Here is a 23,709-nt window from a genome sequence, read left to right as displayed (position 1 = left end):
ACTGAGCTGCATCCCCAGCCCTATTTTGTATTTTATTTAGTGACAGAGTCTCACTGAGTTGCTTAGTGCCTCACTTTTGCTGAAACTGGCTTTGAACTTAAGATCCTCCTGCCTCAGCCTCCTGAGCAGCTGGGATTACAGGCGTTTGCCACTGCATCCAGCCAATATGATAATATTTAAACCAATAAAAATAAAAAATATTTTAATAAAAAAATTAAAAATTCATGAAAATGATGCATCTGAGCCATTCATTCATATTAGGAAAAAATTTTAAAATACTGTTTTTAATCAAAGAAACCAGGTTTTGACTAACTTAGTAGCACCAAAAATCAAGTGTCTACACTTTAGAATTTAAAGAACCTAGCAAATGACCTGGAGAAATGTTAAATATAAGGTAGGGCTAGGGGCTCAGTGGTAGAGCCACATGAGTGAGGTACTCAATTCCAACCCCAAGACCACAAATGAAACAAACAACAAAAGTAATAAACTATAAGGTCTCCTCAAAAACCAAACATTTTATGAAAACATTTCCAGCAAGACAGTTGCCATCAATTGTGTTATGAGCAATGAATCTGATGATGAACTCAAGTGCCTAAAAGACTTTAAGTGATTTATCATTTTACTTTTAAATTTTTGATCAGGCAATTGAACCAGAGTTTTGTACATTCAAAACAAGCACTCAGTCACCAAATTTGCATTCCCAATCTGTTATTTACTTTTTAGAAATCGTAACATCCCACTATTTAAATCGTCTCTTCTTCCACATGACAGTAGGGGGCAGTTTTTAGACTAATGCAATTTCTGTAAAGAAGCTGACAAGTGACACCCACTGTTAATACTACCAGTCACTATGGAAAGAAGTAAAAATCAGAATTTATTAAGACCCTCTAACATACTTTTCCTTCCCTTCAGAAGTCACCGTGCAGGGCTGGGGATGTAACTCCTGAAATAAAGAGCTTTCCTGGCATGCACAGGCCTTGGATTCAATCCCCAGCACTGGGGGAGGAGTCACTGCCATATACACCACGAAAAAAGGCTAAATCTGAACCCTGTAACATGGCTCATTCTACGTTATGTATTTTCTCTACTTTGGATATGACTTCTAGCTTCCAGCTTAGCCATTTGTGGCTGGTGGAAAAGGCACTTCTTTAAATATTCCATTTATCATAAACGAAAAATATGGGTGGTGGACCATGGAAAGCTTTGATTCAAATAATGTCTACTAACTATCTTCAAAGGCGTTTTGTTTGTTTGTTTTTCAGACAATGAAGACACAGGCACTGGGAATCTACTTTCCACATATCCCACTCCTGAGTCAGACCCCAATTCCTCTCTCTTTCAATCCCACTTCGGGCTCCTAAAGTAAATCAAAGGGAAATCTTTTAGTAAAGACTCCAGAGTTCTTGTCTTCAAACGGGGTTCCGTAGGTTCGGAAGTGAAGAGATGATCCACCCACGCCTGCCTACGCATCCTGGCCTTCGGGATCTGGCGCCCAGCCCCGGAGCATGCTTAGGCCTCGCCGGTACCTCGAGGCGCGCGCTCGCCAGGCTACAGCCCCTGTTCAAGGGACGGAATCCGAGGGCGCCTGCCGGCACAGGGGAAGGCGGAAGATGCTGGAGGTGAAGACGGGCGGTTCCCAACGGCGTGAATGGGGGAAGGGAGACAACCGAACCCGGAAGTCAGTCTGGGCAAGAGGGTGGAACCAGGGGGTGAGACTTCCGGTGGCGCAAAGGGTGTCGGGAGCGGCTTCCAGCAAACCTTCCCCGGCCTCTGGAGGGACCACCGTTGCTGTAGTCTTGGCTTCCACGATCTGCGTTCGAGCTAAACGGCCATAGCGGCCACCACTGAAGCTTCCCTTGTGCTCGGTTTTGACTGTACTCATTCCTGGGTGGCCGCCGCCGTTCTAGCTGCGGCCGCGGCCGACATGTTGTGAGGCGGCGGCGCGGGTGTCTGCAGGATGGTTTGGCCGAGGCGGCGGCAACGGCTGCTGGCGGCGGCGGCGGCAGCGGCAGCAGCAGCAACAGCAGCGGGGACTCGGGCTCTGTAGACCCGAGCCCGGTGGGTGTCTGCCCGGTACCGCGGCGAAGCCAGTTCCTCTGGATCCTGCCTCTGCGCCAGCACTGTTGGGGAAAGCGTGGGCAATAGCACCCACACTTCTGAGGTGGTTCCCCAGCCACTCAAAATTTCCGGACCATCCTTCGCTTCCCCTCCCTAAGTCGGACGGTGCTGTCCCTAGAATCCTCAGTCCCCCGACTTTACTCTAACTCGCCCTAAATCTCTCAGTCGGGTGTTCCTCGCCCTCTGGAGTCCGCTCCTCCCCCTTTTTCCATTTTCTGCACCCTCTTCTAAGAGCGCCCCTCGGATCACTCAGAGGGCGGCCTTTTGAGAAGTCTCCGTGGAGTTCTGGACTAAAGCCTGGGAGTTTTTAAAAGTCGGGGATAGAAAGGAAGGTACGATGGCTTCTTCTTCTGGCAACGATGATGATCTCACTATCCCAAGAGCTGCTATCAATAAGATGATCAAAGAGACTCTCCCCAATGTCCGGGTGGCCAACGATGCCCGGGAGCTGGTGGTGAACTGCTGCACCGAATTCATTCACCTTATATCTTCTGAAGCCAATGAAATTTGCAACAAATCGGAAAAGAAGACCATCTCACCAGAGCACGTCATACAAGGTAAGTCTTTGTGTGGAATTTTAAAAGTGAGCTTCCAGGGGGACAGTCTGCTATTTGCCTGATGTATTTGTGCCAAAAGCCTTCATTCCTTTTCCGAGTAAGTAGGTGTTAAAGAAAAAAACACACAAGCAGGGAGGCAGCTGATGCTTTAAGAAAATACCTATGTAACATTTTGGGGGTACTTTTCATCCAGTAAATACAAGGAAGGAAGGAGTGCACATTTTAAGGTCAACAATTATTCCCCCAAACAGGAGGTATTAGTACAACTTACATCCAGGACTCAAAGCAACTCCTGCCTACAGTTGAACTTGGATAATGAAAACTGAGAAAGGAACCCAGAAGTTCTCCCTTTAGACAGAAGAACTTCAAGCAAGAGTGGAGTTGGAGCATTTTTTCCCCACCTGATGTTCATGATGTAGAGGAAAAGATTCATTTTTTTGAACGCATAAATGTTGACAACTCTTAATATTAATATAAGTATGTTCGATGCTGTAAAATTTATTGATGTTGAATAAAGGGAGTATATTTTCTGCTTTAATATGCTTTGATGGTGGCATGTTCATCCACAAGTTACCAAAGCACTCCTATTCTGTAAGAAAAAGGCTAGGTTCTCCTTTTACTTCATTTTTTTTTTCCTTTTTCTTTTTGGTTTTATGTTGCTGACTTTATTCTTTAGAGGTAGGTTTTAAAGATTTGGATTGAAAGATTATTTAAAGAATTTTTTTTTCTTTTTTAATGGAACATTTCCCTGTCTTTGTTGCCATTCCTATTTGGAGATAGATTCATTTTTCTCTCTCTCTCTCAAATTTTTATTGAAAAGTACTTCTGAAGGTTTTGGCATTTCTTCTCCTATATCTTGGAAAGGATTTAGTCCAAAAATAGGGATTTGGGAGACTGTATTTTGCTGATTTCTGGAAAGGAAGAGACCAGTTACAATGTTTTGGGAGACACTTTCAGTGATTTTTCATACCCTTATGAATAAGTTGCATTCAATTCGAGGTGGTAACTTTTTTGGTAACAATATAATTAAAATTCTGACAATTTCTTGATTGCTTTTTAAGTCAGAAGAAAATCATGTTCAATTTTAATCATATTAATAGGCAGGTAGTTTTTTTTTTTTTTTTTTATGATTTAACTTTCCTGTTACTGTCAAGTGGAGAAACACATCTGCTCATATTGACTGTATCCACTATTTTCCTGTCAATATTGACAAGAGAATTAAATGATTCACTTTTGATCCTTTATAGGGTTCTGAAGGTAGATTTAAAATATACCCTGCTGGACTGGGCATGTAGCTCAGTGATAGAGCCCTTTCCTAGCATGTGCCAATCTTAGTACCTGGGTTCGATACCCAGCAAGAGGCAGGGGAATACACACAAACTCTGCCGTTTGTTTTGTACATAGGAGAAAAGCCCCTAGGAAGAAGGATATTTGAGTCTTAAAACTAGTAATTTTTTTCCCTCTACTTGTTTGGTGTGCTGAATAGCAAGTGAAAGCCAAGTTGTCAGTTTTTCTTATTGTGTTTTAATTTTTACATTATAAGTGTGATTGCGGTCATAAATCTTTCACAAGATTATCCAACACAAATAGCTATAAATTCCTTTTACAACTCAAAAAACAAAAAAGAACCTTGTATCAACATTCCCTTTTTTAATGAAAATTGCAGAAGATTTCAACAGGATCTGCCTAAACATTTGTTTACAACACAAAAGTGGGGATCTGTTCAAAAATCTAATAACACATTTACAGTCTGTCTTCTTGGGAAGAGTTTATTCTTTTCTAGGTTATATTTAGATTTCTGATTGACATGATGGAATAAAAGTGCAGCTGTAGCAAGCCGTATGCTAAATAGTTCAACTTTGGAATATGCTAAATTCGGTGTGAGTCAGAAAGTTACAGTGAAAAAGAATTTTCCTGTGTGTAATGAGGACAGTTTCTTAATTTAAAAAAAAAAATCATGTGTTGACCTGTTACAGTCTTTAAAATTTACCAGTTTTTTTCTTGTAACTTTGCTATTTTTTTTTTTTTTTTAACTGGGTATTAAACCCAGGGGGACTTTACCACTGAGCTACTTAACTAGTCCTTTTTATTTTTATGTTTTCTTTTAAGACAGGTCTTGCTAATAATAATGTTATAATAACAATTAACAATATGCACTTGAAAGTGATATGGTTCTCACATGTTAAAGTTTGTGCCTTTAGTAAATTAAATTAACTAGACTGCTTCAGACCATTTTACTTGTTCAGTTGTAACCTGGCTTTGCCTTATCTGGGCACATTAAGCACTCTGAGGCATTTCTGTTAAATGCAAATTAAGAGAATTTTATCAACCATTAAATCTGTGAAATACAGTAACTTAATTAAAACCTTTATTTTTTTCTGGTTTGATTATTTTGAATTTAAGAAAGTAGACTTGATATTGAAGATCTTAGATACCTAAAGGAAGTTATAAGGTATTAAAAGTTTTTTTTTTTTTACTGTGTTTTTGTGCACACTTTTTTTTTCTACGTTGGTGCTGGAGATTGAACTTACAGCCTCTTTACTACTGAACTACATCCCTAGCCCTTTTTATTTTTTGAGGCTGGGTCTCACTGAACTGCTTAGGGTCTTGCTGAATTGCCGAGGCTGGCCTCAACCCTACAATCCTTTTTGCCTTGACCTCCTGAGTTGCTAGGATTACAGATGGGTACATGGGTGCCACCAGGTCCTGCTGAACACGTATTCTTAAATGAGTTCTAACATGTTCTGTTATGGAATGAATTGACAGTGAGAATCAAGGGCTGTAAGGTTCTACACTGGAAATTCTTTGGCTTTAAGCAAATCTGTTAACCATGGTTTCCCTTTTATGTATAAATAATACTTGTGAGTTATAGCTTTCAAGGTTTTTTTTTTTTTTTTTGGTGGTGGTTCTGGGACTTGAACCCAGGGGCGCTCTTAACACTGAGCTATATCCTCAGTCTTTTTTATTTTTTGAGATAAGGTCTCGCCAAGTTGCCTAGGCTGGCCTGGAGATTGCAGTCCTCCTGCCTCAGTCTCCCTAGTTCATGGGATTATAGACATGCTCCATCATGTTGGCATAATTTTCAAGTGTTAAGAATCAGTTGGGGTTGAGAACCTTATAGGAAATATACTTCAATAAATACTAATTCTAAAAATTAGTAGTGATTCTGATTAAAATATAAAGCTGAACAAATATAAAGAAAAAATAAAACGTAAAGCTGAATTTTTTTAACTTTATATGATGCCTTTTTCAAAACCAAAATTAAATAGAATGTCTTAAATAACATTATTTTATTCTACATTTTAAAGCTCTTGCAACATTTTTTTTTTTGCATTTATAAGAATAGTATCTGAAAGTAATGAAAGTTTTATAAAGACTCTGAGAATGTGCTTCTTCAGCCATTGAATTGCTTCAAGCTATGTTGAAGGACCTTTTTAAAATTCTAGTCCCTCGTAAATTGGTACTTTTGTAAAATACAATAAAAATAGATCCCTGGAAAATAAAATGAAAAACATACATAAAATTAAAACTTGCTTTTTTATAAACATAAAATTACTTTGTTTCTTTAATGCTTATTTTGATTGCATCCAGCACAAGCATCAACCATTATAAGCACATCTGATGCCGGTCCCTGCACCACACTTTGAGGAGCTTTGCTCTAGAGCCTAAATCATAATCTTTTTTGGAAAGTGGATGCGAAGCAGTTTTGAAATTAGAGGACCTGTGTTATTGCAGAGAAGTTGTATTAATGAAGAATGAGAATGATATATTGTATTCTCTACATAGTCATTCATATAGATTTTCCCTCCAAAGGGACACATGTAATTTGCACTGTATAATTTATTATATCAGGAACTTTTCAAGGTAGAATTTTATTTTTTCCTTAAATTTGATAATTTGTGGCAAGTATGCTGGACATGGAACCCAGAGCCTTGTGTGTGCTAAGCAAGCAAACTACCATTGAGCCCAAATCTTTTCTGGTGTCAGGGATTAAATCCAGGGATTCTTAACCATTGACTCACATCCCCCACCCTTTTTAAAAAATATTTTTTATTTAGAGATAGGCTCTTGTTGAGTTACTTAGGGCTTTACTAAGTAGCCGAGGCTGGCTTTGAACTTGCAGTCCTCCTGCCTTAGCTTCTCAAGTTGTGATTACAGAAGTGCACCACTGCCCAAATCTTTTGTTTTGTTTTGTTTCTGCCACTCAGCAATTATTTATTGAATACTGTTAAGCCCTTGGCATTTAGATACAGGTAGGATAGGGATGGTGAATTCCTTCTTTGCCCTTCTCTCTCATTTGTTGGCCTAGATTCCCAGGAATTGGGATATCAAGGAGGATTTTTTTTTTTTTTTTTTTTTAATTTCTAAACATTTTTATTTCAACTCTCTTTTCACCCCTCCCCAGAAAGACATGGGTTGGTATAGCAATCATAAAAAGGAGATATAAACACAAGAGTCAAAATGTCTCCCACTCTGACACAAAAAAACTGGGAATTGTACATGGGGTTTCTAACCAGGACCTGTAGCATCTACTAATGTACCTTTACAAGAGCCAGACATCCTATTAATACATAATACATTCTGGAACTCATCTACAGGGACATCCCAATACCTACCTCCTCAATTATCCTCAGAAAAATACCAAAACACACTCAAAGTGCATTTGTTTTGTTTATATCAGAACAGCTTTCCCGCTCCCTATTCCACACTCAAACCCCTCCACATGGCCATATTAAGATTGGCCTACAAGTCTATTTTAATCATTTAGTCATTTTTTATAGTTTATGAAAATAAATCATACAGGAACTATTTTAATAAATTAAGCACAAAAAGGGGAGTAAACTAACATGTGGTGGTTTTCACATGTTGAACATGGTTTGGAGGAGGGATGACTAAAGAGGACAGAGTGGTGGCAGGGACACGTTTCCCCTTCTGGTGAAGAATTGTCAACTACCTGAGCCCAGAATAACACCTTCTTTATTGCATTTCTTAAAAACAACCAAAAATGTACAGTAGTGATAGTGCCAAGGGCAGCACCAGTTTGGGCACCCCAACAACCTGCTCAGAGCAGTCCTTGGGTCCTGCCTTTCCCTCAAGGAAGCACCAGGGATAGAGTCATCAGACCAACCTGCCTGCTCCATCTGAGCAGGGTAGGGAACTGAGGATGCAGCTGTGAGTGCAAACTGCGTGTGCAATATATGACCACCTGAGTTCTGATGAAGAGTACCCTGTTTTCCTCACAATATCTCTAGGAGCCACTGCAGTCACAGTCCAGAGCCTTTTGCCTATGCCATAGCATTCTGGAGGAGGGGTAGGAGAGGAGAAGGGACTAGTTCCAGGTACCTGCTAAAACCCTCTAAAGATGAAATGGAAGTGAAATCTTGTCACACAGTTGGCATGCAGGACTGGCTTACTGGGAGGTAGATGAAAGTGGGAAGGGAATAGAGAAGGTGCAGAAAGGACAGAAAAGGAGACAGGAAGAAACTAAGTGACACTTATCAGGAGGGCCAAGAAGCAGTGAAAAGGATGATGATATGAAATCTGCATGTAAAGAAAGGTTTTTCTCTGACAGATTAAAGAATCAATGTTTTAAATGCAACTTACTCCTCTGTTTTTTAAAACTATAGTACCTAAGTCTCCAGTGCCTATCTAGTGTAACCCCAGTTCAGTCCTTCCAAGGATATGGTTCTTAAGGGTCTCATTGCCAGAGTAATGAGTCAAGAAGTCATTTTGACCTGTTTTTAAAATATTTTCTTAGTTGTAGATGGACACAATACCTTTATTTTATTTATTTTTATGTGGTGCTGAGGATTGAACCCAGTGCCTTACACATACTAGGCAATCTCTCTACCACTGAGCCACAACCCCAGCCCTTGACCTAATGTTCTTTTAATGTATTTTAAGTGAAATGCATCATACTCTTCTGTCCCCACAAACACAAAAAAGAGAATACTGATTTATATACTTTATAAGGTACTATATATCACATACTCTTTTGAATGAAAAACATGCTTTATCTATTTGAAGTATAGTCATTCACACAAATTCATGTTATAATAAATCTTTTCATAAGTATTTTTACTTTTGTAAAATAAACCCGTATTAAGATGATTGTTGCCTGGGAAAGTCTTCACCTTTTTTAGTTTTTTCAGTAGCTGTCTTGTTAATATCTGTCTTTCACGTTGAAAAATGTGCTATTTTTTTCCCCTCCTATATTCCATGAACTTGAGGTATAGTTTTTTAAATTTATTTTTTATTTTTATTTTTTGGGGGTACTAGGGATTGAACTAAGGGGCACTTGACCCCTGAGCCACATCCCCAGACCTATTTTGTATTTTATTTAGAGACAGCGTCTCACTGAGTTACTTAGTGCCTTGCTGTTGCTGAGACTGCCTTTGAACTTGAACTCCTCCTGCCTTGGCCTCAGCTGAGGAATTACAGGTGTGTGCCACTGCACCCAGCTCCTGGGTATAGTTTTAAGATACATGGCAGAGGGTAGCAGTCAGACTTCAGGGAAGCAAGTGATGCATATTTGTTTTACCCCCAAGTTTTTTTGTTTTTGTTTTTGTTTTAAATTTCTCTCTCTCTTATTTTGTACTTTCCCACTGTTAAGATCGTTAGTGAGACCATCAATAATACATAAGTTTCCTTTGTTCAAATTCAGAAAACCCTTTACTACCATCTGCCAGAAAAAGTGGCATAATAAACATACAAATCTATGATGTTTATAGTACAAGTAACTTCTTAGGTTAGATTAAGGTCAATGTGACTTTTACAATTAAATTTGATGGCATCTCATGTCGAACCTTACTGTAGTATTTATACAGTAGCTCTCTGAATAATATTAACTATTAACCTTAGGCTTATTTGGATGTTTTTTGAAAGTAGAATTCTCAAAATGTTTAGTTTGTTTTTGTTTTTGTTCGTGTGGTTGTGGTTTTAGGGATCCGACCCAGGACTTTGCAGATGCTAAGTAGGCACTGTACTACTAAACTATATCCTTCAGCTCCTTAAATGTTTTTGAAGGTGATTTGTGTCCACTGAGCTACATCCTCAGCCCTTCTTATTTCATTGTTTAAAAATTTTGAGACAGGTTCTTACTAAGTTGCTGAGGGCCTAAGTTGCTGAGGCTGGCCTCAAAGTTGCAATCCTCCTGTCTGAGCCTCCTGAGTTGCTGGGATTACAGGTATGCTTTACTGTGTCTGGCTGGATTTTCTTAATGTGTGGAAATTCATGCCATCTTGAAGGATTGTCTCTCTATTGTATTGATTTGTTTTATAAATTTAATATTTGAAAATATAAATATACTTGACTTGAATTTGATATGATGATGAATAGCTGTTTAGGTCCTGTATGCTTATTAAGCTACCTTTTAGGTTTTTTTTTTTTTTTTTTTTTTTTGGTGCCCAGAGTGCTTAAACACTGAGTGTCATTCCCAGAGCTTTATATTTTTTATTTTGAGACAGGCTCTTGCTAAATTACTTAGGGCGTCACTGAGTTGCTGAGTCTGGCTTTGAACTTGTGATTCTCCTGCCTCAGCCTCCCAAGCTTCTGGGATTACAGGTGTGTACCACTGCACCAGCTCTCTGTAGATTTAAGAGAAAAAAGAAGAGGCAAAACATTCCAAGTTGGTTGAGTGATTATTATGTACTAGACATTGTGTAAAATGCCTGTATCAATTACTTGTTGATTCCTACAAACCTAACACTAATAATACTTTAATAGTAAATATGTTTTCTTGTTCTCTCTGTGGGGCCAGCCTCTGTTCTAAGCTTGTATTTATATTCATTTATTCTTCACAGCCTCCTGATCCAATGATATGTAGATACTGTTCTTTTTTAGAGGTGAGAAAATAGGGACACAGAGGTGAAGGGATTTATCTAGTTATATACCAATATGAAGTAGAGTTTTGAAGTCAGTTCCTGGCAATTTGACTTCAGGCCTACATGCTTACACTGTGCAGCCTCTGGTTGTAGGAAGATGCTTTTCTTATTGTATAGGTGGAGAAACTGAAACTTAGAAATATTAAACAATGTTTCCAAGGCTATACAAATACTGTCAACTAGGTTTCAGTTCTACATCTGTTTGATTTCAAAAGGGGTAGATTACATCTGTCTGAGAGGATTAGGCAAGCTTGATTTGAAGATGGGGTTTGATCTGTGCCTTGAAAGCATTGTTGTCATCATGAATGCTGGAAACCGTGGTTCCTGTTGGAATTCAGCAGAAGTATGCAGAGATTTAATGGCATGATATGGGGAGCTAGATCCTGGAAGACCTTAATTTAGGGTTAAGGAAATCATGTTTTCTTGAATATGGTAGGAAACTAGAAACCATTCACTTGGTTCCTTTGCTAGTGTCGGCCAGGCCAATTATTGAAATACTTGTCTGTGTTATTCAAAAGAGAAAAGATAAAAGCTTTGGTTTTTATATAGACATTTAAAAAGAAAGTTTGTTGATTCAAGTGAAAATATGCAGGCTGCCTAGTCTTCACTTATTTTTCTACTGTGTCCTAAGCTCTTTGAAACCAAAAATTATGTATAGTGAATGTGATCTAGAGAACTCAGAATAATGCCTTTCTGAGGTTTTATGGGGGTTGGAGGTGGGAGAAAGGGAAGGGGTTCATTAATTATAATTCACATAACAGTAATTTGCATTTTGGGATCAGATTATTTTTTTCCACAGAAGCTTGAGGAAAACAGTTTAACATTTGAAATAAAGTTGCACATCATGTCTTTAAAACCAGTTTATATAGGAAAGTAGATTTTTAAGGGTGCATTTGTTATTTCCCCTGAAGAGCAAATTCCTGAAGTTAGAATTGAATATCTTTACCGAGGACATTCTGGTTCATAACTGTTGAAAGACTACGAAAACTGATGAAATAAATTGATTTATTCTGTTTTTTTAACCACCTAAATTTTGTTATTGCCCAAAATACACCTTTAAGGTATGAATCAACATATAGAAATCTATAAATGTAATTTTAAATACTATGAACCAAAAGGAAATTTTATGGCAGAAACACACACACACACACACACACACACACACACACACACACAAACTTTATGTTCTATAGGTGGGGAAAATGCTGTATTTTAATCACATTCATATTTTCATTTCTCTAGCACTAGAAAGTTTGGGATTTGGCTCTTACATCAGTGAAGTAAAAGAAGTCCTACAAGAATGCAAGACAGTAGCATTAAAAAGAAGAAAGGCCAGTTCTCGTTTGGAAAACCTTGGCATTCCGGAAGAAGAGTTATTAAGACAGCAACAGGAATTATTTGCAAAAGTAAGTGATACATTTTAAATTATTTTCATCTGAATCCTATCCTGTTTGTTGACAGAAATCATACTGGTTTCTGAAATCACTTCTTAAATCAACATATGTGCCTAGAGAATTCTCTTTCTCTGGCTAATCACTTGATTATAGAATCTGATATTTAGACTTGGCCAGTTTGACTCAGGTTTATGTAAAAGTCAATGTTTGTAGCAACCTAAAACAAAAAAAAGTGGAGAGAGCCACTCCAAATAACTATTGAGATTTTACTTTGATGTATTTTCAGACAGAATGATCATTTAAAAACCTGAAGAGTATTCCTAAATATTCTTAAGATTTAAATTGATGGGTTAATGAGAAAATACTGTACAAGATTTTATGATGAGACACAAAGAAGGAAAACCCGATTGATTTCTACTTTGTAGTTAAATTGGCTCTTTAATATACCTTTAAAACATTCTAATCTTAACATTTTTTAAAGTAGTAGTAAATAGAGCAGAGAAAGGGAGAAAAGTTTTCTTTCTTGCTTTTTATAGTTCTAATTCCTATTCTGTGAAGTATTAGCACTAATACCCCTCTATTTTTCAAAAGGAGGGAAGGAGGTGGCAAGGCTAGTTTTTTGTTGCTGTTGTTACTTTTTTTTGTTTAGTAAATTCTAGCCTGTCATTTGAAATTGGAAGGCAGTTTGGAGTTGAATAGAAGTGAGATTTTTTACCAGTACTGTAATAGCCATTAGAACTGAGAAGTATAATTTTAGGTAAACACTTCCAAATAGCATCATAATTGATTTTCCTGCAGTTAAAATAGTTTGGTTTACATCAAAAAGCATTTGAGTCTTACTTATATTATTGGTCATTAGACATGAGGTACCATTTAAACAAATTAAGAATGTAATAGCTTATCAACATTTATGAGTTCTGCCTATGTGTTGATCACATTGTCAAGTAATTTACAGGCATTATCTCTAATCGAAGAACTGATGAGTTAAGTACAAAAGAGGAAAAACCTTTGAGGCAGTCATAATTTATATTATAATACATATGAATATGAGGTACCAAAGAAAGAATAATGATCTTTTTTTGGGTGGGGAGAGGTACCAGGGATTAAAACCAGGGGTGCTCAACCACTGAGCCATATCCCCAGCCCTTTTTATTTTTTATTTTTAGATAGGTCTCACTAAGTTGCTTAGGGCCTGGCTAAATTACCGAGACTGACTTTGAACTTGTGATTCTCCTGTACCACTGGGATTACAGGTATGGGCCACAGTGCCCAGCCAAGGAGTGAAGTTTTTTAAAAACATTAACAGCCATTATTTATTGATTCTCAACTCTTGCAGATCACCAGGGGGCACTGAATTAAATATATGATGAAAGAAAGAAGATGCTTTGCTAGGTACTTTACATACCTTGCACGATTTTTATAAAATAATGTAAATTTTATTATGTTCATTTTCATCTTAGGAACAGAGGTGAAGAAACTTGCATGAACTAATTAAGTCATTTGTTCTACAGATATTTACTTAAGTCCTTACTATTGCTCAGGCATTATGCTTAGGTGCTAGTCTTTTTAAGAGTCAACAAGAGGCATGGGTTAGTCATTATAGAGCTCAGCCCACTGAGAAAGATTGACTTAAATAACACAGCTAAGTGCAGACAGGAAGTGTTGAAGTGTGTAGTTAAACTCATGTCATAGCTGGGTGTGGTGGTGCACACCTGTAATCCTCATGGCTCTGGAGGCTGAGGCAGGAGGATCACAAGTTCAAAGCCAGCCTCAGCAATTTAGCGAGGCCCTAAGCAACTCATCAAGACCTTTCTCTGAATAAAACACAGAAAAGGGCTGGGGGTGTAGCTCAGTGGTTAAGTGCCCCTGAGTTCAATTCTCAGTACCAAAAAATATAATAAAATAAAATAAACTCATGTTATTTTATGGCAAAAGCTATGCTCTTTCTACAATTCCATGCTAATGTCCATTTTCTTTTTCTTTTTTGTATCAGGGATTAAACCCAAAGCATTTAACTATTGAATCATCCCCAACACTTTTTTATATTTTATTTTGAGATAGGATCTCCCTAAGTTGCTTAGGGCCACACTAAGTTGCTGAGGCTGGCTTTGAATTTGGAATCCCTCTGCCTTAATCTCCTGAATCACTGGGATTACAGGTGTGCACCATCGCACCTGGCCCATTTTCTTTATTCCTTCTTTAATTTTCTTTCCTTTTTTTCTTTTGTTTATTGTTTTTAAATTAGTGATTGGTACCCAGAGGGGTACCTTAGCAGTGAGCTGACTACATTCCCAGTCCTTTTTAATTTCTATTTTGAGACAGGGTCTCACTAATTTGCTGAAGCTAGCCTGGAACTTGCATTCCTCTGCCTCAGCTTCCCTTGTTGCTAAGTTTGTAGGTGTGCACCACCAAGTATGGCTCGCCACCATTTTCATTTTTTTTTTTTCCGGTACTGGAGATCGAACTCAGGGCCTTGTGCTTGCAAGGCAAGCACTCTACCAGCTGAGCTATCTCCCCAGCCCTCGCCACCATTTTCGACTTAAATTTATTATAGAAATTTAAATAGAGTTTGTTTTATCCTTGCCAGGGCAGAAAGGTAAATGAAAGAATTAATTGCCTGCCACATCCGTCTTCACTTCTCTAGCCTGATAATCTGCTTTTGGGGGCGGGTACAGCGCAGGTGTGGATACCAGGGATTGAACTCAGGGACATAGGGCCACTGAGCCATATCCAGAGCCCTGCTTTTTTATTTTATTTAGAGACAGGATTTCACTGAGTTGCCTAGCATCTCACTTTTGCTGAGCTGATTTTGAACTCAAGATCCTTCTGCCTCAGCCTCCAGAGCTACTGGGATTATAGGCTTGCACAACCGCCCGGGGCAGTTAATCTGCTTTTTAATTCCTCTTTCTTACCTCCCTTCTTTCTTACCTGGCCCTGGGGTGGAGATTCCTAGTATTTACTCTTATGAGGAAGATCAGCAGAGAGGTAAAATTGTAGCAGTTACCTACTGCTACTTCCCTGGAGCACAAAGTACTTAAGTCAATAGGAAAGGAACTAAATAACTGTATTTTTTTAAAATCACTTTCACTTCTAGACTTTATTTCAAATACTCGTACAGTGACAACCTCATTTTAAGCTGCTGCAAATATTTGGAAGGGGAGAACTTTAATATATCAAAGTTAAAGTTAAGTATAAATAATTTTATCACGTGTAAATAAGAATGTTAACATCATGAAAATTTCCAGAAGAAGCCAGTGAATTAGAAAAATGTATCTTTTTTTTCACACCCCCATTTTAGAAGATATATATTTGGGGGAGGAGGGGAGGCAAGGGAACTACCGAGGAATGATATTGGCAAAATTATATTGTGTGTATGTACAAATATGTAACAACAAATCCCACCATTATGTATAACTATATGCACCAGTAAAAAAATATGAGGGGAAAAAAATAAGATAAATACTTGGGAAGGGCTGGGTAGGAGGCAAAAGAGAAAAAAAATATAGTAAATACCATTGAAAATTAGATATTGTCAAAATGCATACAAAAAATTATATTAGTCAACCACAATTTTTAATGGCATGAGAACACTTTTATGTTCACAGAGAAAAGTATAAGAGCTCATAAGAAGCCATGGTACCTAAAGGTCAGTGAAATTTGAAATGCAAATAGCACATACTTTTGCAGATCATTGAATAAACTATAAAATGAAGCACCTTTGCAATAAAGCTTTTGTAGAGACAAATTCTTTGAATTTTTATTGTCACAAAATTATGCAGTGTAGGTATTCTCAAATTGATTAAATCAATCCCCCACACACAGTTTTCTTGTGAACATTTAAATGTTTTTAGTAAAGAACTCAGTCTTTTGAACTCTTTGGGTATTCCTGCCATAAAAATAATTATTTCTATTGGCAGGGTTGGGAGGGTGGTGTTTTTTGTTTGGGGGATTGAACCTGGGGATGCTTTACCATTGAGTTCATCCCAACTCCTTTTTTATTTTTTATTTTGAGCCTCCCTAGGTTGCCAAGGCTTGCCTTGAACCTGGGATTCTCCTGCCTTAGCCTCCCCAGTTGCTGGCAGTAAGGCAGCATGGGCCACTGCCAGGCTAACGATAAATATGCCTATGTATTAGAACTGTTTGCCTATTTCTTTATAAAAATAGGTGGAAATAGTTATTAGAATAACTGGTTTCTAATTTTTGAAGCAAAAGGAAGCTTACTGTAAAAATTGTCTTAATTACTAATACCGTTAGTCTTTTTCCCTAATCACTTCTTCTTCTGCTTTTAACCACATACAAGTCCCTCTTTCATCTATTGCTATAGTGATCTATGGTGTATTCCACTTTTTCTTTTTCATGCATTTTGATTTCTGCCCTACCACAGAGATATCACCAAATTGAGTGACTTTTTTTTTCCCCTTCAGTTCACTTTTTTTGGTTTTTGTTTTGTTTTTGGGGTACTAGAGGTGGAACACAGGGGCACTCTACCACTAAGCCTCATCACTAGCCCTATTATTTAAATTTTTGAGATAGGGTCTTATTAAGTTGACTCAGGATAGCCTTGAACTTGAGATTTTGCTGCCTTGGCCTGCAGGTAGCTGAAATCACCAGTGTGCACCACCATGCACCTGGCAAGTTTTATTTGTCTGTTTGTTTTTAATAGCAAATAACATTTTATATAGACCTCTTCATTTATTAACCTTTGATACTGTGCTTGTTTAGATAGCATTCTCCAAGGTAATAATATTTCTTTTCTTCTTCTACTTCATTACTACTACCCTCACCCAAACCACCTGATTCTTGCCCTTGAGTCAACAAAATGTTTTTTTTAATATTTTTGTTTAGTTGTTGATGGACCTTCATTTTACTTATTTTTATGTAGTGCTGAGGATTGAACCTAGTGCCTCACACATGCTAGGCAAGTGCTCTACCACTGAGCTACAACCCCAGCCCCATCAACAAATTTAAAAAAAAAAAATTTTTTTCCATATATGTTTATAGGGTAATAATGTCTGTCTCATTCTTCTGTCCTTCCCATTCCCACTGCCCCTCCCCTCACTCCGCTCTGCATAATCCGAAGTTCCTTCATTTTTCCCTACCTAACCCCCCACTATGAATCAGCATCTGCTATCAGAGAAAACATTTAGCCTTTGGTTTTTTGGGATTGACTTATTTCACTCAGCATGATATTCTCTAGTTCCGTTCATTTATCTATAAATGCCATAATTTCATTCTTCTTTAAGGCTGAGTAATATTCCATTGTGTATATGTACCACATTTTCTTTATCCATTCATCTGTTGAAGGGCATCTAGTTTGGTTCCATAGTTTAGCTATTGTGACGTGAACTCCTGTATGCATTGATGCATCACTGTAGTATGCTGATTTTAAGTTCTTTGGGTATAAACCAAGGAATGGGATAGCTGGGTCAAATGGTGGTTCCATTCAAAGTTTTCTAAGGAATCACCATACTGCTTTCCATAATGGTTGCACCAGTTTGCATTCCCTCCAGCAATGTATGAGTGTAACTTTTTCCCCACATCCTCGCCAACAATTATTGTTGCTTGTATTCTTGATAATTGCCATTCTGACTGGAGTGAGATGAAATCTTAGAGTAGTTTTGATTGCATTTCTCCAATTGCAAAAGATGATGAACATCTTTTCATATGTTTATTGATCAGTTGTATTTCTTCTGTGAAGTTCTGTTCAAGTTCCTTAGCCCATTTATTGATTGAGTTATTTGGTTTTTTTGGTGTTTTTTGAGTTCTTTATATATCCTGGAGATTAGTGTTCTATCTGAGGTGCATTTAGTAAAGATTTTTTCCCATTCCGTAGGTCAATTCAACAAATTTTAAATCAAAATTCAGTTGACATGTGTGTCCCCACTGTGTATGAGACATTATATATGGTGCTACAGATTACACAGATGAAGAATATATTGTTCTTGTTTGAAACTTAGTGTCTTGTAGATGAGGTAAAATAGATACACTAAAAATTATAATACTGTTTTGATAAGGAAGATAACTGTATTATAAGGCTAACTAACTCATGAGAAAGAGATCTCATGTTAAAGATATCATATCAGATTTTGGGGGCATAAAAGTGTACCATCCACTAAGCGGTCATCTTAGTCTAAAAACTCACCTTTCTGTGCTCTGCTTTATTATGTATTATACATATCACATTTGTCCAACCCCACTGTCCTTTTCCCTCATCTATAGAGGATCCTTAGGTGATGACTGAAACCACAGATAGTACCAAACCCTACATATAAAAACTTTGACAACCACAGCTGTTGATCTGATAACCAAGATAGCTATTAAGTGACTAATAGGTGGGTATCATATACAGCATGGATATGCAAAGGGATGATTCACATTCTAGGTTTGGTAAAGCTGGACGGTGTGAGATTTCACTATGTGCATAGTGACACACAATTTCAAATTTATGAATTGTTTATTTCTACAGTTTTCCATTTAATATATTGGTTGACTGTAGGTAACTAAAACCATGGAAAGTGAAATCACAGATGGGGGAATTTCTGTACTCTGCAAACCACATCTGCTTTCCAGGCTGACTCCTCATTAAACTGCTGCCACTAGGAGGGTCTCTTGAGGGATATTTTAAGGCTAGAGAAAGTAAAAGGAGCAGGTCGCTTTTCTTTTCTCTTGACCACCATTTTCTTTGATCAATCCAGGAACCATTCTTCACCCTAGCTGCATCAGTTTTTCTTACAGCAGGAACTGAATCCAGTTTGCATTTTCTCTGATACTTATAGAGAAGCAGCCTGAACCTGCACCCTACTCCTCATGGGTGTGGATTTCAACCCTCAGGTCCTCCTCCAACTTCAGATATGTTAGTATGAACTAATTTATGCCTCTTCTTCAGAGGTCTGAGTTTCAGTTCCATGTGGTGGTTCCTCTAAACTGAGTTTTAAAATTTCTAGCTTCTTCCCATCCCCACCCCCTAGTTTTAGGGTTGTTAGCTGCTCCTTATATTTGCCATCTCCTTGTTATGTTAGTGTTCTCTTCTTGCCTTGTCATTTGCCTGTTACCAACTTATACTTAATTAACAAACCTTTATATTAAATTTTTTCTGTTCCCATAGTGTGACTTCTGTCTCCTGATTATACATTGACTGATACTGGAAGGAGAAAATAGTATTTCAGTGTGACTTGAAGGAAAGGTCTAATTTCATAGGTAAAAATCAGGACGTTTCAAATAGAATGAATACCAGCAAGAGTAAAGGTAACAAAGATAAAGTATGGTATAAGTTTGGGAAACGTTTTAGGTTCTAGGTTGTTTTTTTGTTTTGTTTTTGTTTTTGTTTTTTCTTTAAGCATAAGGGTAGAGAATTGTGATAGAAACTTGGAAAGAAATATCAGGGTAGCTAGTGCATTCATCTAGAATACTTTTTTTTTCCCTAAGACTTAAAGACATTATACTAGAGAACTTTTAAGCCACAAAAATAATTTTTATATTAAAATGTTTATATCTAAATTGTAATCAGAGGGGGGATAGAAAAAGTAAATAAAATAAAAGTGAGAAATAAAGGGAAAGGAGCCAAAGAGAATATTGTGATTTTTTTCTGCAAACTTTTTCAACTTCTTCATTGAACCTAAAGTTCACAGAGTTCTTGTTTTCCAGATGTACCACAATTACACAGTAGTTGGAAAATATCCAAGTTTAACAGTGAATCTGTTAATTGGATTAATTTACCTTTAACCAACGTGTATCTATTGAGGGTTAGAAATTTATTTACTTTTATGTGTTTGATTTTTAGGCAAGACAGCAACAAGCAGAATTGGCCCAACAGGAATGGCTTCAAATGCAGCAAGCTGCTCAACAAGCCCAACTTGCTGCTGCCTCAGCCAGTGCATCTAATCAGGCAGGATCTTCTCAAGATGAAGAAGATGATGATGATATCTGAAATTCACCAGCTGAGTTTGTGTTTCCTCTATAAATGTTTTTTCTTGCACAACAAAACAGTAATTACAGCTTATCTGTAATTTTGTATACATCTTGGTGGACTTGCCAATTGGTATTCTAGGGATGTCTGCTGTTAAGTTTCATCTATTGTGTGCTATACATGTAAAAATTATATCTTTGAACTATTGAAAATTTAAGGTTCAGAATATCAATTTTGAATTTTTAATGGCGTTTATGAAATTTTAGATAGCAGTGAGCCCTTTATTTGATCAATAAACAGTGTTACAGAAAACTTCAAGTTTATAAAAATACAGTGGAATTTATACAGAAGCTCTTAATCTGCATTTGCATTTCCTCTGCCCTTTTAACCAAATTAAAATTGGGAATTTTAAATTGAGGTGGGATGCAGTGTGATGCAGAATAAATTGAATCAGTTTGATGAAAAAAAGAGTTCAGTTATGTAGTATCTGAATTTTTTGTCTTTTAAAATGAGTATATACACAGGCAATAAACATGCTCAGATAAATATACTTATTTAGAGAAACTTCATAAAAAGACATTTAAAAACTAGGAAGGCGTGTGTTCAGTAGTCGTTGTATGAATTTGACGAGTTATGTTTTTTATTTTTTGTTTTGTGTAGAGGTAAAAACTAGTTTTATTATAGCATAATTTATCTTGAGCTACACTATTACATTTCAAAGACTGCCCAATTTTGAAGACTGTCATAATTCTTACTATTTCACTCCAGTTAAAATACTTGTTATAGTATTACTTGCTTAGTCCATCCATGTTTATATTGTTCAAGTATATAGGTGGGACTTGTGAAACAATTGCTTCCGTTGGTTTAACTGAGGTTCATGAATCTTCAGACCTTTGCTAGGGAAAAGAAATGAAAGCTGATGGGCATGCTTGCTATGAAAGAGGGCTTTTTAAAAAATTTAACTTGTAGTTGTAGTTTACTTACTGTTTGTTTTTAGCATTACATTTACATTTTCTTGACTAGATGGCCTAGAGAATCCCATCACTACCTTTTGAAATGACATCATTGTCTCCATCAAAATTGAATGATAGCTTAAAAAAAAAAAGTTTGATTTTGTTTGAGAGAGTGTCATATCTGATCAGCCCTATACAAAAAGAGTAGTTTCAATCTGCTCATTAAAGGGGAGAAACTTTAATTTGGTTCCAATAAATAATACGGTAGTGATTATTATAGGAAACCAGCATATTGAAGAAAAATGACACATTGTATTTTGGAAACAAAGGAAAAGCTATTTAAAATAATATGAAGTAATTAAATTCCTATGTCAGTTGCCAAATCATTTAAATTTCTATATTCCCCTAGCCCAAAAATAGATTCTAGCTGCCAGGATTCCAATTTTAATTGGAGAGCTAAATAAGTAAAATTTATAAGTATTAGATTTCTTAATCATATTTTGCATTTTTAAAAAAAGGGAAATATATACTTATCAAAAACATTTCCCCCATGTAAGGAAAAGGTTAATAATTTTGCTGAATGTTTCAAGTTGAGGTTACTTGGAGTTACTTCCTGGATGTCATATCCTTGAAGTATGTTTGAATGAGATGGAATTGTTTTTTTAAAAAGTTTGAGTACCAAAGGTAGTCTAGTCTAGAGAAATAAGAAGTTAATAAGTGTTGGCTTTTCCAATTTGTACTGTAACATCCTTAGACCTTTTTTTTTTTTTTTTTTTTTTTTTTTTTTTGGAGTGTATCCATTTCTCAAGTAAACAACTTAGATATTTTTCCATACCTTTTTCTTTCTGATGCAGAGTTCAGGTTAATTAATATTTTACTGCATCTGATAATGTATTATATGTTTGAAGCCTAGTGACTTTTCATTTTGACATTCTTGTGATTTCATATGCTGTATTCTTCAAGCAATAAAATTCTGATGTGTTTTATAAATTGTTTTTATATTTAATGATCTATAGGGAGATATCTATCACTATTTTTACTAGTTTCAGGAATGTTAGACCCAAAAGACATTTTGGTCATTTGCTATATTTCTCGTTTGTTTACTGTTATTTCAGAAAATGTGATTTTACTTGTGTTTTTGTAATTTACAACAAGGCATAACAAAACTAATTAAGCAGTATTTTATTTTTAGCATTTTAAAAGTCACTGTTATATGTTGCCAGTCATTAAAACTTTTTAGTCTTTTGGAGACAAAAACAAAATCTTAAGAGTTTTTGAGAAATAAAGTTGTCATTTAGTAAAAGATTTTTTTCCATCCCCTTGAATATATATCTTTTTCAGCAGATTATACGATTGATAAGCATTGAAAAGGCACCAGTTTTAAAAATTGCATCTACCTATATACATACTGAAGAGTGCTCAAATAAGGGTTTGTACAAATTAAATACATTTAGCATCATCCCTCAGATCAAGTAGACACAGAGCATTATGAATAACCCAAAAGCACCCCTTGCCCTTATCTCAACACTATCTTCTTCTTCCTTAGAAGTAACTACTATCCTGACTTTTAAAAACATAGATCAGTTTTGCCTGTTCTTTATTTTATGTAAATGTGATAATACACTTATTTCATTTATCATTATTTTTATGAGTATTATCTCTGTAGCAGATTACCAAACTTAATGATTTGAAACGCAAATTTATTCTTACAGTCCTAGAGATCAGAAATCCTAAATCGGGACTTTATCAGGACTTTCACTAGGTCAAAATCAAGGTGTTCACAGGGTTGGTTCCTTCAGATTGTGAGAGGAGAATCCTTTTTGTTGCTTTTTTTCATATTCTAATGCCAGCCAATCCTGGGCTTATGGCCCCTTCCTGCCTATGCCTGCTGCTATCCCTACATCATCTTCTCATATATAGTCAGATCTTTCTCCTCTTTTACATTTATGACTTTTTTTTTAACCTTACTTCAGTCTTGAAGGGAATTTATGGTTCCTCCAGATATTCCAGGATAATCCTCCCATCTCAAAATTCTTAATTTGATCACACGTGCAAGGTCTCTTTTTCCATTTGAAATGACAGTCACAGGTTCTAGAGATTAGGGTATAACATCTTTGGAGTCCATTATTCAACCTACCAAAGTGACATTGACTCATATTGTTGCATATATTTGTAGTTCTGTCATTCTGCTGTATATAGCGTTCCATTTATCCATTTTTTATTACATCCAAAATTTACTATCCATTCTATCTTTGATGGGCATTTGAGGAATTTCCAGTTCTGGGCTATTATGAATAGTGCTTATGAAGAACATTCTTATACATTCTTTTACTTATGTGAGTGTGTACATACCTAGGAGTGGAATTTCTGGGTCACGGGATGTGCATATTTTTTAATTGTAGTATGTGCTGTTAAACAGTTTTCCTCATTGTTTGTAAGAATGCACCATTTTAATGTGTAGCTAAATAATGAATAACCCTAATGGTCTAGGGGCCTGATAATGTTAGTGAATTTCTCAAAATACCTAAATTATATCAAATGAGTTATACTACTACAGCAGGTCTGCTGCTAAATAAAAACAGAAGTATTTGTTCTTATTACTAACAGTAGTAGTATGCACTCATTGGGTTATTGCTCCTCAAAAGTAATACAAGTTTTAGGTAATTCTAAATAATACGTTGAATTATAAATTGTGTGTTTATTTGTAGAAAAATACGTGATTTAATTTTTCAGTTAAGTTTTAAAATTGTGGTTGTAACTTTATTTAAATAATTACACAGATATTTCCTCACATAGGTCTCTAAAATTATATCTGTCCAGCTCACAGATGCCCATATGACCACTGGAAAAAATTATTCGGTCCAGTTAACATGCATGGGCACTGCCTTCTTCTGTCTT

At 36.5% G+C, this 23,709-nt stretch overlaps 1 protein-coding gene across 1 annotated transcript; it reads left to right on the top strand.

The window, feature by feature from the left end:
* The first annotated feature begins 1,752 nt into the window (after positions 1 to 1,752).
* On the top strand, positions 1,753 to 22,114 carry Dr1 (down-regulator of transcription 1). Its single transcript, XM_047523717.1, has 3 exons — positions 1,753 to 2,675; positions 11,801 to 11,964; positions 19,733 to 22,114. The coding sequence occupies exons 1-3, from the start codon at positions 2,456 to 2,458 to the stop codon at positions 19,877 to 19,879; spliced, it is 531 nt and encodes a 176-aa protein (XP_047379673.1). The 5' UTR covers positions 1,753 to 2,455; the 3' UTR covers positions 19,880 to 22,114.
* Positions 22,115 to 23,709: the final 1,595 nt, after the last annotated feature.

Source organism: Sciurus carolinensis, chromosome 1, assembly GCF_902686445.1.
Source record: "Sciurus carolinensis chromosome 1, mSciCar1.2, whole genome shotgun sequence".
Lineage (NCBI taxonomy): Eukaryota > Metazoa > Chordata > Mammalia > Rodentia > Sciuridae > Sciurus > Sciurus carolinensis.
Note: the sequence above shows the minus strand (reverse complement) of the source record. Positions and strands in the feature narration are given on the sequence as shown.